The following is a 19,853-nucleotide window of genomic DNA, read 5'->3' as shown; positions in this document are numbered from 1 at the left end:
TTTTACTGTGTTGAGTTGCCAGCCCGGCACCCAACCTTCCACAGAAGGCACACACATGCACGCACTCATGCCAAGGGCCAATTTAGAGTGTCCAATCCACCTACAGCAAGTCTTTGGGATGTGGGAGGAAACTGGAGCACCCGGAGGAAACCCACGCGACCACAGGGAGGATGCAGAAGGTACCCCAGCTGAGAATTGAACTAGAGAACCTCTTGCTGTGAGGCAGCAACACTAACTGCTGCACCACTGTGGCCGCCCAAAACCAAAACAGTCCAAAAAGTCAAAATGACTATTTAAGGAACCTTGTCTCTCTACTACCATCACCCTGGCAGTCCCTTTTCTCTTCCAGAAAGATTGACTCTTCACTTTCTTTTGGCAACAGATGGTTTTAGGCAAATGGGTTCTGAAAATCATTCAAAGTTACATTTGGCAGTGGGAGGAAAGTCCCCTTTTCCAGAAGGCAACTCCTTCACCCACCAGACCACACTCCTCTCTCTCCCCCTGTCCTTCGACACATGCTGTCCCAGATTGAAAAAGATTTTTATTCAAGGATGTTTCTGGTGCCAGACATAGCCAGCATTAGGCACCTGCCAAAACCACGGCTGCAGGGGGCCCCCAGTTATCTACCTGCACACAAGTGCCCCTATTAACAACGTGCAGCCAACTTGCACACAAGCAGTCATAGGTTTCTCCTTCCTCCTTGCTAGGTTCTTGCAGACTCGTAATTATGGCAGCATCGCGCGATTCACAGCACCACCAAAACTTTTAATAAATTGCCTTCTTGTAAGCTGTGATGTCAACTGAAAGCTGCACTCCATCAGGTCCACTTCAGTGAAGCAAGGACCTAAGTGGTTGCAGCAATCAATGAAGAGAGTTGTTTTTTTTCTCTCTTCAAGGAAGTGGTCCTTGCAAAGCACATCCTGTGTCAGTTGCCTTTAAAAAGGCACGTGTGTAGCAAACATTCCTTTCTCTTGTTTTTCAAGAGAAAAGTTTGCTTTGCTACTTGGATTTTCCGGAGATCTTTTATTACGGATGGTGTGAGGAGGACAAGGCCTTTCGAAGAAAGCCTTTCAGCAGCGATCACTGGGACAAGCCAAGGAGATGCATTTTCAACTGCCCTTGTAAGGACAATTTTTAAAACCACTGAAAACTGTCCTTTTAAGGACAAATTTAAGTGGGCAGCCACAGTGGTGCAGTGGTTAGCATTGTCACCTCACAGCAAGAGGTTCTCCGGTTCGATTCTCGGCTGGGGTGCCTTCTGTGCAGATTCTGCATGTCCTCCCTGTGGTCGTGTGGGTTTCCTTTGGGTGCTCCGGTTTCCTACCACATCCCAAAGACATGCTGTAGGTGGATTGGACACTCTAAATTGACCCTAGGCATGAGTTCATGCATGTGTGTGCCTTCCATGGAAGGTTAGGTGCCAGGTTGGCAACTCAACACCATAAAACTCTACTGCCAATCATGAGCAGAAGGGTGATCTGCTGTGGCAACCCCTAACCAGGAAAAGCCAAACGAAGAAGAAGGACAAATTTAAAAAGGTTGAACTGGTCTGTGTGTTAGCAATCAGGGGTCACACTTTAATTTAATGTGAGCAGAAGATTAGTGGCAGCCTTCCACTACAGGAAAAGGTAAGTTGCTAAGTTTTTTTTTTTTTTACTTTTTTTTGGGGGGGTGGGGGCACAGGGAGATGAGGATTGTAATATTTGTCCCCAGAATTCTTGGAGGATTGGGGGGGTGGCGGTGGAGAGAGGCTTTGGTTTAAATAGTTATATTTTAGCTTTATCCAGAATTCTTGTGCTAAGAGATGGGGGGGGGGGGCTTGTCTGTGATACTTAATGTCCAGATTCTAGTTTTTTAATCAGTCCTGCATAAGAATAGTCATATTTTTTATGTATTTACTTACTTTTGCTTTGTCCAAAATTGCTCTGAAAGGTTGGTAGTCGGGAATGTCGTAGATGATGATTTAATGTAGACTAATGTAAACCCTGTTATTCTGGTAATTTTTTTTTTTTTTTTTTTAGTTTGTAACAGCAGTATTTAAAACTTTATCTTGTGCTATGCCTTTGGTCTATGATTTTTTGGTTTGTCCAGAATTGTTGTGATGAGAGGTTGGGAGGGGAATATGAGCTGTGAGAATATTGTAGAATGTCCTCATGTCCTCATGTCTGATTGGGATTTTTTGCTTTCTCCCATGAAAAATTTGAGTTCATGCAATGCAAGACCTGTTCTAGCATCTTAATAAGTTTATTAGATGAGTGTTTAAATGCCTGATGTTATGCTTTTGCCCGGCTTTTTTGCTTTGTCCAGAATTGTGTTGAAAGAATGATGCAGAAAACACAAATATAATTTTAATGCAAACCCTGTTCTACACATTTTTATGCATTTATAATAGCAATGTTTAAAACTATCCCTGAAGTTCCACCTTTGTTCTGCAATTATTTTTGGCTTTATCTAGAATTGTTGGGCTCTGAGGTAAGGAGGATGGTAGGGGTAGTGAAAATGTTGCATGGTGTTTTAATGTTTGCTTCTCATAAAAAAAAAAATGTTGGTTCAAGCAATGCATGCTACTGCAAAATCTGTTATACTAGCATCTTTATTGGTTCATAAGCTAAGTGTTTTAAATCCCTAACATTACACCTTTGTCTTGTTTTTTTTTGTTTGTTTTTTTTATTTTTGCTTCATCCAGAATTACTGTGCTAAGAGGTTGGTGGAGGAGGTGTGGGCGTTGTGAAAGATGTGGGACTGTTTGCTTGATAGTTGTGGTCTGTCCCTCAAAATAATTTGGTTTTCTAGCAAAACTTTGAGATTGAAGTTAGTAATACATCAAATTATGAGAAAACCCATTCAGTCATTTTTATAAGCATTTTTTAAAGGTTTTCCCTGATGTTTAGTTTTTGTCTTAAGCTTTCATGCTTTGTCCAGAATTCTTGTGCTGAAAGATTGGGGGTGGGAGTTGTGAGAATGTAGAAATTACAGGAATTATTGTAATGCACACTGATGGAAAACTTGTTATATTATCTTTATAAGTTTAAAACAATGTTTAAAACAGAATGCTTAAAACTATTACTTACATTATGTCTCTGTTCTGCAAATAATTTTGGCTTTATCTGGAATTATTATGCTGAAACATTGGGATGTAGGGACTGTGAATATTCCGCAGAATGTACTGATGTTTTAATTCATACTAATGCATACTCTCATTCTAGTACCTTTGTAAGTTTATAATAGCAATTTTTAAATCTATCTCTGATGTTATGCCTTTGTTTATTTTTTATTATTTATTTTATTTAACATTTGTTAACCGGGGAAAGTCCAACTTGGAACGAGCCAATTTTCAGTGGAGGCCCGGGGAGAAATGCTCCAGACGTATGTTCTGTATTTGTGTGTGTGTGTGTGTGTGTGTGTGTGTGTGTGTGTGTGTGTGTGTGTGTGTGTGTGTGTGTTTGTGCTCTGTGTTGTTCTGTGATTATTTTTGGCTTTGTCTAGAAATGAGCTAAACCATTAGGCGGGGGTAGGGGCTATGAGAATGATATCCAATGTTGAGATGTTTACCTGGTATTTTTTGTCTGTTACCCACAAAAAATGTGGGTTCATGCAACACATGCTACTGTAAAATCTGTTCTAACATCTTTATTAGCTCAGAATCCTAGTGTTTTAAAGCCCTAATCTTATGTCTTATGTGCTGAGAGGTTGGTGGTAGGGGGTATGAGCTATGAGACTGTTTCAGACTGTGCTTGATGTTATAATCTGTCCCTCAAAGCAATTTGGTTTTCTAGCAAAACTTTGAGGATTGAAGTAAAGAGAAGGGGGTGTGGCCACACCTTACAACCTCCTAGGTAGGGCCCCCAGCATGACACATGCTGGGGAACCCCAGAATGCTATCACCGGCCCTGGAGCCAAAGAACAAAATGCTGCTTTCCTAAACCTGTCTGTGACGGTCCCAAATTCAAAACGCTGTCACTTTACAACCTGTTACTTCTTACTCATTTAAGTTTCTTGGTAACACTAGACTTAAAAAATGATTAGCATCTCATCCCTATTCATCCTGACTTAAGGTATTTCGTAAGGTTTTGTCTGTCTGGATCACATTATCAGTTTTCTGCCTTACCATTTGGACTGACAAAATGTCTAGCTACACCAGGTAGTCAGTATAGCTCATTGTAGGCTATGCAGTATCCAGATTTTTCAATATTTAGACAACTTTCTTATCTTTGCTGAGTCTTTTTCAAGGTATCAGGTATTTCTCAAGCTGGGATTCCAAGAGAGCACTCAAAAGTCTTTTTTGACTCCTTCACACATGATTGTATTCCTGGAGTATCTGCTAGACATCTCATTTCAAAGAGCTTTTCTTCCACAGGAAAATAGGTCTATATGTAGATCTATGTCTAAGGTTTTCACTCAGATTAAGTCACCATGAGAGAATAACTCAGGATTTCTGATTTCATGGCATCTGTGATTCTCATGACACCCCTGGCAAGATTCCACATGAGAAAGATACAATGGTAGCTGAAGTCTCTTTGGTCCCAGCACCAACATCCATTGTCTTTTCAAATTCCAGTGATGGGATTTGTCAGAAGAGAAATAATTTGGTGGAGACAGCAAAATTCCCTACATCCTGTACACCCTCCATCCTTCAAAACAGTCAGTCACCACAGATACCATAGACCTTGCTTGGGGAGCAGTGCCAGGAAGAATAAAAGTGCAAGGTGTGTGGGACACCAAGGACACATGCAAATAAACAAATATAAAATAAGTGCTTGCCCTGTTTAAGGTACTCAGGTCTCTGAATAATCTTTGGTCCCATGGACCTCTTCTAATTGTTACACACAATACAATAGTCATGTGGTACAACCAAAAAGAAAAGGAACCAGGTCATACCACCTTTGTAGACAAACCATGTTAGCTTGAGACATAGTTTCACAGCACGATCTTACTCTACAGGCATCCTACATTCCATCAGAGCAAAATGTTGTTTCAGACAAGCTGAGCAGAAAAAGGGCAGACCCTCGCAAATAGAAACTAAATCATGGGGTCTTCCAAGATTTGATCCACCTGTGAAGATTTCCTCAAGTAGACCTGTCTGCCTCCTCTCTGAACAATCAGCTGGCAATTTTGTGCTGCAGGACTCCGTGCAAGAAGGCTTGGAAGAAAGAGATGCCTTTTCTTTTCCTTGAACAAGCATGTTCCAGTATGCTTTGCCACCCTTCCCACTGATATCCAAGGTACTTCTAAAGATTCAGAAGAAATCCTCCAAGATCATTGTGGTGGCTTCCTTCTGGCCACAGTAGGGCTCTCCCTTCTTTTAGAAATGACCATGGGCAATTACTACAAGCTTTCTTACAGTGAGTATCTACTTATACAATATCAGGTGTGCTTGATATACACTGACCCAATGAACTTCCACTGACTGCCTGGATGCTAGAGTCTTAATTCCCTTTAGGCACCTGTTCACTGAGGACATGCAGCAGGTACTAATGGAGGTAAGAAAACCTGCTACTAGAAAATCACATATTAGTAAATGGAAAAGGTTTTCTATTTGGTGCCAAGAACACAAGCAGTATCCATTCAGAATTAGTTTTTCTCTGGTTTTACAATATTTGTGTGAGTTACTATATTGTGGCCTTACTTACTCCTCCTTCAAGGCTCATTTAACAGCCATTTCACCATGTCTGCCCATGAGTCCTCCTCTTTCAATGAATTCTTATATCAAAATGTTTTTGAAATGAGTTTTGCATAAGAGACCTCAAAGACAACCCATGACCCCTCCTTGGGATCTTAATTTTTGTGTAGAGAAGTTAAAACGTATTGTGTTTGAAAATGTATTGTGTATTTGGAGGCATTTATGTGAACTGTTTGTGGCTTGTGGATTAAACTTGTGTTTCCTGTGGCAGCTTCGGTCTATGCTTTATTGTTTTACCTTCTGGGTCATCATACTGTCTTATTTCAAGGGTGTGAATGAAAGTTATTGTTGCTTCTTTTACTGGTTTGTTAATTTTTGCAGTTTATAATGTAAGTTAAGATGCGTTTATACTCTGTATCTGAAAAAATGGGTCTGTACTAATGAAAACTAGGATAGATGTAGCCTGGTCTTCCAAACTCTGTATTACTTGCTTAAAACATTCTAAAAATCCAGATCAAAAATCTGAACAGTTAAACAAGAAACACTGTCCTGCCACTCAGAAATATGTAGAAAATACTAGAAGAACAATCCAGCCACATACACACCCTTATACTTTACAAGAAATAATAAGCAGTAGTACAAAAATTAAACAGAAACATAGAAGTACATCCCAGAACTATTATCTTCTTTCGGCTTTTCCCGGTTAGGGGTTGCCACAGCGGATAACCTGTCTGCTCATGATTGGCAGTGGAGTTTTATGGTGTTGAGTTGCCAGCCCAGCGCCCAACCTTCTACAGAAGGCACACAAACGCACTCACTCACATCTAGGGCCAATTTAGAGTGTCCAATCCACCTACAGCATGTCTTTGGGAGGAAACCGGAGCACACGGAGGAAACCCACGCGACCACAGGGAGGACATGCAGACTCCGCACAGAAGGCACCCTAGCTGAGGATTGAACGGGAGAACCTCTTGCTGTGAGGCGGCAACGCTAACCGCTGCACCACCGTGGCCGGCAGGGATAACATTTAAAAAAAAAATCAAGTACAATGAGATTTTTTTACCCTTCCTTGCTGCACAAAAGCTAGCATTAACCTGCTGTTCTGAATGATATATTAGTACAGCAGGGTTTCCTTAACATATATTGAGGATCTTGGGCAGTATGCAATGCCTGCAATGGTTTGTAACTTATGAGAGAGAGGGACAGAGGATATTAAGCATTCCTCACAACAGGACAAAAGCCAGAAGTAATGATATGAGGGATTTTCAGTATTCAAACTACAAACAGGAAAGCACAAGGATAACAGTTTTGCAATAGGATGTATTTACTGAAAGACATGAAGGATGAAACTTGAATGTCTAGCCCAGAACTATTATCCTAGTCACAAAATCAGAAATGTCAATATTATGTTGAATAAATGCCTCATTGTCATATCTGATTTAAGCCACATAAAACTTTTGTTAAAGAAACACAAAGGCATACTAATGCATCCTACTTAAGATGAACTGCCATCCCCAGACACAAAAATATGTTATTTCATCAAACTATACAAAATGCTTTAGATTCCAGCATGTATTAATGAATAGCTGAGCCTTTAGCAAACACAGTAATCCAACCAAAGCAGAAAATTATGTACCATACTTCCATACTCACACGTTAAAAGAACTCAGTATCATCACAATACATAAATAGTTCAATGGAAAAAGCACATCTAAAAATGACATAGTATGTGAATAAGCATATAGCTTGATAGCATATGCACAAGACTATAAAATAATCACTTCAAAATATAAAAATAATAAATGCCCTTGACTTCAGGTTTGATAGGCCAAGTTTAACTTGTAAGTCCAGGAGCCTAAGAGGCCAACCAGAAGGATGGGAGCCAGTAGTCAGAGGCTGCTTTTATCCATTCCAGGGGAGAGGGGGGCTACTGCTTGGCCTGGTCAGATTATTGGAGATACTGTAATAAACATAACATTTTGATTTCAGTTCAGGGAGAATGGAGACGTGGGAACACCCAAAATATACCATATTTAATATACTGAGCAGCTCAACTAACAGAGGGCAAAAAGTAAAGAAAATCCTGAGTTAACCTCAAATGGCAGTCTCCACCCATTTTATTCTTGAGCCTTCTGGCAGCATTTCAAAGCTAATCAGGTATGGTGGCTCAAATGGGTCACTTGGGGGGGGGGCAGGATGACTGGTAGCATTTTGAGAGAAAGTGCATTTAAACATAGTGAAAAATGAGGTCTAGGACTCCCAATGTGAATACACATTCTCTAGGACGGACATTCAAGGATGACTAGCACCATTGTACTATATCAGTATTGGAATGAAAAGTTTTTTTACAAAATATTTTATTTCAAGGTTAATAATTAATAACTAAAGAGTGCTATAAAAGACTTAAAATTCTTCTTCTTCTTTATTTGACCATAATACTTCAAGGTCCATTTTACATCTGTAATAATGCTTTCCATTCTTGGCAACATCGGAGAACATCAGACTTTCCAGATGCTTAGATGCTGTCCTCTCATACATTGTTTCATCTTGCCTCTAAACAATCAAGTATGTGTTTGTACTGCCACCCTGTTAGGTATTACTCCTTATGTAACTAACAAGCCTGCATCCAAATTATGACAACTGTGGTACACACAGTGAGACCACCATTCATTTGACAAATAATTATATAAGTAAATAATATCAGGCTTGTCATCTACCTGGGAAATGTATTTTAAATCACACGTTAATTTAAAGCTATTTTGTCTTACCAGTAAAACTCTGTATCAGTTTATTAAAGACCCAGTAAGCTTATCAACTTAATGAAGGTGGTTTTAGTGAGTGCTGTTAAAAAAGTAAGTTTTTTTTTCCAGGGGACTGTGGAAGGACACCCTCACAATCCTTACACTTAAATATACCAAACATCATAGCACCCCAACAGTGGAGAAAATGGAAAATTCATTAACATCAAAAGTGGTCTCAGCAGCCCCCCCCCCCCCCACACACACACACACATAAATGGCACTTGCTGAAAGAACCTTTTAGAGCTGTCAAGATCCCTATAATGTTAGAGATTCTGATGTGATGCTATTATTTGAGTGACTAAAGACATTTCCAAGGCAAAATATCTTACTGAAATAACTGAGAATAGCTTATAATGTAAATGCAGAATAATATGCAGAAAAATCTATTATGTTAAAACAACACACTTTGCATAACTTGTCAGCAAATTTGCTGCCTCTTTTGCTTTTGTGAATGTTAAACAAAGCATTGGTTGAATTTGGGTACTGTTAGATTAAAAACATAATTGCTTACAGTTCCTTTCTGTGCCTCAATCTCACAAGAGTAAGTCTGAATTTGATGTTTGTACTCCATCATATCTTGCTTAGCCTGTCGGAGAGCATCAGTGTTCTTTGTAGCAGCCTGGGATAAATCAGTCACCTATATGCGAGAAAGGGGAAGAAAAACAATAAATAAAAAATTACCAGCACAATCTAAATAAAGTAGGAATTTGCACAGCAAATAAACTTTAAAAAATAAATGTATTTTTATATTTCAGTAAGCATGAAGTCAGAAATCTATGTATTTTACTGACTACTTTGTATTCCTCTCTGATTCATATACTCTATTTACCCAGCATTGGATAATGTTAGAATATCACAGTTCAGACTGGGAAGGGGAAAGTATGCCATGCATTCCATGAAAATATAGCACATAAAGTCATGCTTTAATATACAAAATAATTCAAACAGTGGACATAATTTGACATCTGCAAGATGTTTTACTATCATATAAATGTGCTGACATTTTCTAACAGCATTCTTCAAAAAAATAGTCATAATACAGCTGGTAAAACTATTACAAAATGCATGGATAATGCAACAGATTAAATAGCAAGCAGTAGTATCAAAACATTTTAAGAAGAACGACACCAGTGAACAGGCACTGGGTCGTATATTTATCTGATAAAAATAACAATGATAAGATCACATCAACGTCTGAGAGGTAATTCATATATTCATAGATTGTTGCTATGCTAATGACCCAAGTGGCCTCTTTAAGCCTAGCCAGACTTTCCCGAAGAATAATGATGACCTGTATCCAAATAGGACATTGAGAGCCAGGAGTTCCTAAGCTACATCTGTCCATAAGGGGCATGGGTACCAGGCTTGGTATATATATTCCATTCCCCATCCACTGGTGTAGGTTACACTTAAACTGGGTAATAATAATAAATTAATAAGTTAATGTAATAAAATATCAACAGTTAAGAAACAGCTTTGCAGTTATCACATATTTGATAAATGGTTAACCATGGTTATGCTGGCATGTTCTAATGCTGTAGCACAAGTGCTGTTTAGGTTCACTTTGCTATAGGTATTAAAGGTGGTGAGTCCCATTGTGGCTGGCAAAGGCAGCTGCAAGGGATGTCATTCAGAATGCATCCTGATTTAGACAGACTATCTCATCATAACATCTGTAGATGTTTCCCAACACTGCACCAAATGCCAAGTTCCAAAGCAGTTTATGATATGAAGAAGGCATGTGAGATATGAAAATACATTAGCAATTGTGAAAAAATTCTTGCTGCATACTGTATGCAAAGATGGGTGCAAACCTTCTTGTTATGCTAATGCCATTATATCACTTTCATAAAAATGAATCTGGTCACTGCTCTAAACCACGGCACAAGTAAAAGCTTGTAAAGTATTCTTGTGATGTCAGGTACGTACCCTAGTACATCTTTATTTGCCACTGCAGAATGCATGTCCAGAGGTGAGGGAATGCATGGCTATATATGTACTAAACTAGAAGCCTGTTATGTGTGGGTACATGTGGGTCTGCTGATTATGCTAAGCATGTTCACACCTTTATAGGCAGCAGAGAGCCTTGAAATGTACTCTAGTAGATACATAGTTAAATCCACTAGAGCCATCCTGCAGTAACGGCATACATAACAGTACAAATCAAGATGTAATCCTGGGTCCATTGTCAGATCGCTGTGAAATTTATTCTGTTCTCTACTCGTACTGATGTTTTGTTTTAGTAACAAATTCTCCAATAGTATGTTTTAAGAAAGCAGACTATCACTATAAACTACATGCATAAGGGGTACCCTTCCCAAACCACAATAATGTCAGTACCTTACTTGTCAATCTAGCTGTCTACCTGTTCATCAGGATACACAAAGATGTTTCCCCATACAGTACACATTAAATGTTACTGTAGAGCATGGCCAATAATCCTTATAGATTCTGCTGTACTACACACTGCTCAATCACACTGCTTTCCTTTGCTGGGATTCTTAGAACATTTTGGAACAAAGTGGAAACAAAATGCAGCTTATATACATTGCATGCTTTGGAATCAGATTATAAATGCATTTTGTAACTTGAAACTTTGGGGCAAAGTATATGATGTGAATTATAAGACAGTGTGCACCTGTGGATATGTCTCACACACACACACACACACACACACACACACACACATGCGTGCAGTTCTGTAGTTATTCTGTAGATCATTTCCTGTCCTCGTGCATATGTGGGGGTGTGCGTCTGTCATCAGCTCATTGCAGTGATTCCCTCTGAGCATACAGACTCAGCTACACCATCCTGCTACTTGTGGAATCCAGCCCCAAGACTATTCAGACTACCCATGAATATCTGTGGTGAGTGGAGGTATACAGTTCATGGGACTGAATGTAGAAAAGATTTTGATTGAAAGCACCTAAAAGATCACCTATGGAGACCCTTGACTCACAGCCACCCCCACCTCCCAGACATGATATTGCTTTGGCCCCTCCTAACTCTCAGATGTACACAGATAACAAATTGTGACCACTCAAAATACTTCTTTATTTGACCCTTGACTCACAGCCACCCCCACCTCCCAGACATGATATTGCTTTGGCCCCTCCTAACTCTCAGATGTACACAGATAACAAATTGTGACCACTCTAAATACTTCTTTATTTTCCAGCTGTGATCAGTGCCTTTCAACAAATGTAGAGATCCTAAAAGCAACTGTCAACTTCAGCTCCCGCAGACATGTATAATAATAAGTACCTTTGAAAATCAAAATACCTAAACAGTGATAAGTGCATCCTTCCCAACCTGACAGCCAGTATACCCCCACAGCCATTGTGTCAGTTTTCAAAGTACACTTCCTCCTCCATTCCTGCCAGTGACCAGAATGTCCTCCACCATCATGTCAGCATATGGGATCCTTGACCTTCATCCCATAGACATAACTTGCCAATAACCGGTATCCTTTGCCTACCCACCACTCATCCCACCAGTGACTGGTGCTTCCCACACAGCCCACCAATTACTGATGAGTGAATTCTACATTTATCTCCAAGAAGAGTGACAGTGACTGGTCCATCTTCTTCCTGAACCAGCAGATCAGCAACTGGTTCTTCAGCCTATTTCTAGACATCTGCATCTAACACTGTGATTGGTTCACACTTCAGAAACTATGGCCCACTAACTTTGAAGCCTTCCCATCCCAGTTTGGTGACTCTGGGCACATATAACCTACTATAACATTGCTAATGAAATATATACTGTTACAAACTGTGAACTACAAATTATTTGTGCTGACATGAGTGTCCCATTTAGTATAAAGTGCTAGCATCCATTGCAGTGCTACCCTACCTGCTGCAGTGTACTTGCAGATCATATTCTTCTGCCATCCTAATGTAGGGCATCAGTGAGTCTGGACATTTTAGGAATGTAATACAGCAAGCACATCTTTGTTTGTGGTCCATAGTCAGTTCAGTCCAATGTGAGATGATCGGAAAAGTTCCTCCTCCAAAAAGGTATGTCTGAGAAATTTCTATCAGTGAACAAATGGAGGGCCTGACATACCTGTATTGAATGTTTCTCATTAGCTGAACTAGTGCTTCTGAATTAACAGACAGCAGTTTACATTGAGCTTTTATGAAAAGGACTGTCTCCTAAGTCATATTAGGCAGTGTGGTGGTATTTCAAAGTTTTTAGCAACAACTAGTGAATGCCTGTTATAGCAGTTGACAGCTAACCTTTATTTGCAATGTACATTTGATGTAAGGAGACTAAGTTACCATACAGCAGGAAATGAGGAGCACTGGTTAACAAAGCTAGGCTTCTTTCACACACACATCCACAGAACAATCTTATAAATCTACACAAAGACTCACTGGGCAACTCTTTGAAATGCTGAGGCATGTTATTGCGAGTCCCAGAATACCAAAACTGAATGACTGAAAATGTGGTCTTATATATATGAAGTCCAATACTGCTGCTCATCAGAATATTCCCTCTTCTATAAGGTAAGGTAATTTTGGAATTGTATAAGTTAAGGGGTGGGGAAGGCAAATCACTGTATATTGTACTCTGACCCCCACCAGAAGCACCACTATGTGGCAATGGGCAAGCTTGGACAGAGTCTTTTTAAATTTTTCCAGATCATCATGAGCATTTTGTCACAAACAGCTGCATCTAAATTTCTGTCTTACACTTGTCTATATAATTTCTAACAGATCACCAATTATTTATTTATTTTTTTATTTATTTTACATTTGTTAACTGGGATGGTCCGACTGGACACAGGTCCATTTTCAGCGGAGTCCCGGGGAGAAAATCTCCACAGTAAGTAAAATTTTACACAATATGTTAAAATACAGTATACAGAGAATTTTCAAACAATATGTTAAAATACAGTATAGAGAAGAAGACATAAGAAACCATAAACAAGGTTCGCTGTGGAGAACCAAATAAGGAAATGAGACCGAAGTTGAATTAATCCAAAAGTTGTCTAAAACACTTTATTCGTAGGTCACCAAAAAACAATCCTTAACGCTTTACACTGATAATACGTTTTCGAACGTCTTCCTCAGAAGCCAGAAGCTTAATCAATTAAACACCCTTCTTTTATAACAAATTCAATGATTCAAGGATTGTTTTTTGGTGACCTACGAATAAAGTGTTTTAGACAACTTTTGGATTAATTCAACTTCGGTCTCATTCCCTTATTTGGTTCTCCACAGCGAACCTTGTTTATGGTCTGAGTGTTCCTTTTGTTCGCTATTACATCTCTTTGCTGGTTTTAAGAAGACATAAGACCTATATATATATATATATATATATATATATATATATATATATATATATATATATATATCTACAGGAAAAAATAGTTAAACATGGTTAATAACAGAAAAAGTATACAAATTCAATCAGCATTAGGAGAAGACCTAGACTGTAATATATATTACAGTAGGCATATTAGGAAGTGAAGTATATAAGTGTAATAATTTGAGGACTTATGTAATACATGGGCATAGCCACTTATTCTTTAACTGTGTTCTAAGTGAGTTTTTACAGTGAGAAGAGGTAGGGGCAGAAATCAGAGCAGGAGGGAGATTATTCTAGGTTCTAGCTATGGAGTAGGAGAACAGTGCTTTTCCTGCAGTATTATTAGCCCTAGAGATACAGAGGAGGGGTTTGTCGGAAGATTGGAGAGGACAATTTGTATTACAGTGGGTGAGAAGTTGACCTAGTGCAGGGGCTTTTTCTTGTTGTGTTACCACACTGTAGGCAATGACTAATTGGTGATAGGTTAGTAGCTGGGGAAGTTCCAGCCATTCCAGTTCCCTTATAGCCTGGCAATGGTAGGTTCTTAAGGTGGAGTTGTTTGCAAACTTGGCAATTGTATTATAACATGATTTGATTCTGGCAAGGTCATGTTTTCTAAGCTGGGTAAGAATTGGTAGGAGGAGCATACAGTAGATAAGAGGTGAGTTTGGACTAGGGTCATCTGTGTTGGTTTCGAGATGCATTTCCTTTGCCTATATAGTGTTCCCATTTTTTTATGGACTTTTTTGATAGTTTGTGAAATGTGGACATTGAAGTGTAGATTTTTATCAATTTCAACGCATACGAGTTTGGTATGGTCAGAAGGAGAGATAATAGTGCCATTTTTGAAGGTGATAGTGAAGGATAGAGGGGTGGAAATGGTTTTGTTGGGGGTGAAAAGTAGTAATTTGGTTTAATTAGGGTTTAGGATAAGTTGGATCTGAATGATCCAACTTTCCACAGCGCTAAAGGATTACTGGGTGAATTGTTGTAGGGTGGGAAGTGATGGAAATGAACAGATAAGAGTTGAATCATCAGCGTATTGTATAAGTGAAGCATGCTGTGTGGTGGTATGGAAGTTATTGGTAAATAAGGAGAAAAGAAGTGGGCCTAATATGGAGCCTTGTGGTACACCTATGGTAGTTGGGAGTAAGGGGATAGTACACTTTGCCATTGGACAGATTGTTGCCTATTTGACAGATAGCTTTTAAACCAGGCTATATTGGAAGGGGCAAAGGATAGGGATGTCAGGGTGTCTAGTAGTAAGGAATGTGAAACCATGTCAAATGCTTTGGAGAGGTCTAGAAATATTGCAGATACAAAGTTATTATTAATTCTATGTCAGTTGATCAGATTGGTGAAAGAGAGCAGAGCGGTGGTTGTGCTATGGTGTTGTCGGAAGCCATGAAATGTGGAGGAGAGGAGAACCAATATTTCTGCTTTTTGTCATCATCAGTATCTTCTTTCAGCTCCTGTTCAATGCTTTTAGTAAACAGTCTTCCAAACCAGCCTGATTTCCTCTATCCCATTGTCCAAAATTATGGAGTATGACTATCAGCCTCCATCCATTGTAAAACAACTGTTATGGCCTTTACTTTCTACTTAAAGGTATGCTTACAAAGGTGTATTCAGATGTACATAAAGCTGGGATGGAAATTTTTTCCTATACATGTACTGACTGTGTACTTCTTGCTGCATATTCCACATTACTATTAAACTTTTGCGTATCTTTTTGGACTAAAACAAAAGTGGTACCTTGGGTTCACTCATTTACCTGCTTACCAGATGATTGAAAAAATATGTTGAATGCCAGGGCCATAAATATTTCTCCTGACAAGGGCCTTCAATTCTTTTCATATTTCTTTATGACTTTGTGTTATGATAAGTTTCATAATTCAGCAGTTGATTCTGTTAATGTTACGTACCTTAGTCTTGTACCATTCTTCAGCATCAGCAATGTTCTTGGCAGCAATACTTTCATACTGGGCACGGATGTCACGTAGTGCAGCAGTGAGGTCTGGCTTGGACATGTCCATCTCAACATGAACTTGCTGCTCCTGAAGCAAAGCTTGCAACTCCTGTACTTCCTGAAATGGAAAAAAGAATGTGTAATTAAAAAATGTTTAAATGTCATTTTTTAGCAGGTGCAAGAGTCACCAGAACTATCAAGAGATTTGTAACTTGCATTTAAAGGTTACAGCTAAAATTCTTCAAGCATGAAGGCCGCAAGCTTGTAACTGTAGTACGTACACGTCAGTAGGCAGTATGACAGGGTAGACAGGAGTGGTTTCTTTCCATTACAGAAACTTCTATTTGACCACTATTTGCGATCAATAACAGTAAACTGATTGACTTAACCTGCAAATGTATTCTTATCACTTTTTTGCTGTCAACCTCTGCATTTTCCATGAATGTGGCTGTTAAGTGGGAGGAAGTATACCTTCCATTTAAAAGCTCCATATCATTGAGAGGGTTTTCTGCAGCTGATATGATATGATATTAGCTAATGTAAATAGTTTTATAAAATTAATCACATTTTTTCTTCAGATTCATAGTTACAGTACTTAAATTCATTTTGTATATTTAGATTTCAATGACTTGTGTGATCCCACTGCAAAACAATCTTTTCCAGGTAAGATTCAGCAACAGCATTACTCAATAACAAATAACATTCAGTATGTATAGTGCATACTTCATAATAAAAGCAAACATGCACTGTACATATATATAGTCAGTTAATAAAGCTATGGTATTTGCAAACAATAAAAGCCAATATAACTGATGCAGCACTGAATTTATGGCTTTTTAGTGTAATAGTTGATCATGTGATGCAAGTATGACAAAGTTTTCAAAGAGGGGAGATAAGGTTACAAAGAAAAGGAGCGGTAAGCCATGCTGTTATTTGTTAGGTTTTCTGATTACCTAATAGTAACAACATTCATAGGGTTAAATTTGCTTGCAACAACATCCCTCATAAGGCTTTAAATACTTCAGCTATGACTCAGCATTTGGTGACTTGCAAAAGTATTCTGTTACTGAATGCAATCACTTTCTCCTTTCTGCAACCGCATTATCTGTCTCTCTCCTGAATGTTGTGATGTGGCCCTCTCTGTGCTATAAATTGCAATGCATATCATGTGAACACCTTAATCAGAGACCATACTCATAGATTCATAGGTACTTACTATGCTATTGGTCCATGTAGAAGCCTAGTCATACGTTCCCATGACTATTTTAGCTCTTATATTCAAAGCATGAATAACCCAGAGATTAGCAGAATATTTACATATTCCCTATCCATGAGGAACAAGGGCACTAAACCAGGGGTGAATTTGCATTTATCCCTCCGTTTGTCCAGATTATATTTGAATAGTACAAGAGAAGTACTTTACTTTAAGTGGAAAGCAAGATGATTCCAAAGAAGTGACATTCTCAGTGCTATAGATCTATCCCTCCAACATGTTCTGTTTTTGTGGAAAAAAGAGATTTAGATCTCTTGAATGAGCGTTTATGCCCCCACTGGATTTCTAAATGTGTAGTAGATTTGACAGGCTGTGTACACAATGCAGCAATCACCTCTCAACATCTGTATGTACAACAACGACAAAGCTTTAAGGTCTAAATTGTTTTAAGTCCCTCCATGTTCTTAGTAAGAAAGCATTGTGAAAGTTCGAGTTGTGTCAAATGTTTGGACTCGTACATACCAAAAGGGGCACTATATTTAATGATTGGCCTCATGAGTACAGAATACAGTGGAATGGTCACATTCCTGGACCTTGATCCCATACCATTAGTAATGAGTTATACAATGAAAAAGCACTTTCTTACAATAGTGGATACATAGTAAGTAGAGGGCAGCTTACTGTCTACATAGGTTCCCAGGTCACTAACTGGTAGATCAATTTTCAGAGGTGTGTTGGCAATGTGATAGATACTAGGGACTTCTTGCCTACTGATCAATACTAATGCACATTTCTGTGCATTCAGTTTCAGTCCATGGTTTTGACAGCAGCTATTGGTTTAGGAAGGGCCTTCCTGGAGGAGCTCAGTGTCCTCTGGGGATTTTATAATGGCACCAAGTTTATGGTCATTTGCAAACCTGGTCAGCCGTAAACCCTTAACAATGGCTTTGATTGCTGAGAAGTAAATGCCAAAGAGGAGTGACCTAAGGATTGAACCTTGTGGTACAACACAAGTGACAAGTCTTTTGGAGGAGGTAGAGAAGCCAACCCTAACTTTATGGGTTCTACTTTTCAGCCATTTTGCTATCCAGCAAGTTATCTAGAGATTAACATTTAGTTGGGATCATTTGCCTACAATACCAGAGTGAGAAATGGAGTTGAATGCCTTTATGAGGTCTAGATATGTAGTGTGTACTTATTTGCCCTCATTCATCACTCAGTAACTTTCTCAAAGAAGTCTAGCAGTTTAATTATGCAAGCTCTGTCCTTAACAAATCTGAACTGGCTTAGGTTGGGAGTTTTTAGGTTACTTATGTCCTTATTAATTAATTCCACAATGATCCTTTCCATAGCCTTACAGAAGATGAGGCTGACCATATTTATGGATGTATAATTACCTGGGTCTGCTGATGTTTCCCTTTGTACAACAGGGTGGCAGTTGCTATCCTCCATTTGTTTGGCACAAAGCTTGTTTGGAGGTTGACAGTGAATAGCCTTTGTAGGGTTCTGACAGGTCCTGTTTCAGGTTGATCAGTAAGCAGGTTGATATGTTATCTGGCTCCATAGAAGCAGTGTTTTTGGCCTTAGATAGTGCCTTGAAAACTTGTTCATGGGAGATTGGAGGTGGGGTTTTAGGAAAGGATATGAAATCTAAGAAAGTTGGAAGAGGTGGGGGGGTGAAGTTAGTGTTAAATTTATCTGCTAGTCATTTGGCTATGTCCTCTGTGTCTGTGTATGTGATATTGTTTACTGTTGAATCAGCACAATAATGGGCATTGTTTCTAAGCTTTATAACATACTTAAAGAAGACTTTGTGGATGTTCTTTGCATGTGTGGCAGTTTTTACCTCATATCTGGATTTGGTTGATTTGATCAGGGTCGCCATTTTCCTGTTAAGTTTAGCAAAAGCTTGTTTTGCATCTTGAGAGTTGCATTTATTTTTATGTGCAGTGAGTTTTTTCCTTTTATTATACAGCCTATTTATTTTTCAGTTCTACCATATGTGTTCTGTTTTTGAATTTGGCATTATATGTACTTTGTAGGTGAACAGATGCATCTATTCAAATGTGCATATAACTTGGCAATAAAGGATTCTGCATAAGCAGTGTTGTGATAAGAGTTGTAAGCCATACTCTCTGAATACAGAGATATAGGGTGATGCTTCTTTCCTCAGTCTTAAAGTAAATATGACTGATTTGTGGTCTTATTTGACCAGGGAGAGAAGGAGTTACAATATATAGGGAGCAGAGCTTTCCTATATTGGTGAGGACCAAGTCCAGGATTTTATCTCCCCTGGTTGAGGTGCAGGCTTACTGGTCCACAGAGTTTGTATTGATGAAATCCAGAAATCTCTGGGAAAACATATTATTGGATATGCATGTCTCCTAGTTAATGGAGGGTAGTTGAAGTTCCCTAGGATAATGGTGTTTGGTTTTAAGCATAGGGAACTCCATACTAGTTAGGCAGGAATTATGGGTTGAAGGGAACATAGAGGGGGGCTTATTATTAGCCATGATGTGATAAGGGATCAACTTAATGGTAAGTTTCATCAGACCCAGCTCCATACAGGCCCATTTCAATACTAAACCGTGATTATAAAGTGTTCATGTCTATAATGGCTAAAAGAATGACAAAAGTAAAGCCAACATTGATCAATAGGGATCAATGCAGTTTTATGGAGGGGAGACAAACATTTGACAACATTAACAGAACACTGATGATCCATAGGGAAGCAGAATGTAAGAAGATACCATTGTTGTTGGTGGATCTTGATGCAGAGAAAGCATTAAACAGAGTATTTCCTGAACAAATTATAAGGTTAATTTAAAAGGATATGTGAGGGGCCGGGGGTAGAATTAAAGTGGATGGGTTCCTCTCTGATAATTTCTGTTTGAGCAGAGGAACCAGACAGGGGTGTCCTCTTTCCCCTTTGTT

The 19,853-nt window shown here is 38.9% G+C and overlaps 1 protein-coding gene across 1 annotated transcript in view; it reads right to left on the bottom strand.

Annotated features, from left to right (window-relative positions):
- Window positions 1-19,853, bottom strand: part of DES (desmin) — a 164,978-nt gene that overhangs the window by 57,785 nt on the left and 87,340 nt on the right. The window contains exons 4-5 of the mRNA XM_044075870.1: window positions 15,663-15,824; window positions 8,933-9,058 (exon numbers count right to left, since the gene is read on the bottom strand). Coding sequence (XP_043931805.1) covers window positions 8,933-9,058; window positions 15,663-15,824 — 288 coding nt within the window. The remainder of the gene's footprint in view (window positions 1-8,932; window positions 9,059-15,662; window positions 15,825-19,853) is intronic.

Source organism: Protopterus annectens, chromosome 6.part1 (genome assembly GCF_019279795.1).
Source record: "Protopterus annectens isolate FY-2018-M chromosome 6.part1, PAN1.0, whole genome shotgun sequence".
Taxonomy (NCBI): Eukaryota; Metazoa; Chordata; order Ceratodontiformes; family Protopteridae; genus Protopterus; species Protopterus annectens.
Note: the sequence above shows the minus strand (reverse complement) of the source record. Positions and strands in the feature narration are given on the sequence as shown.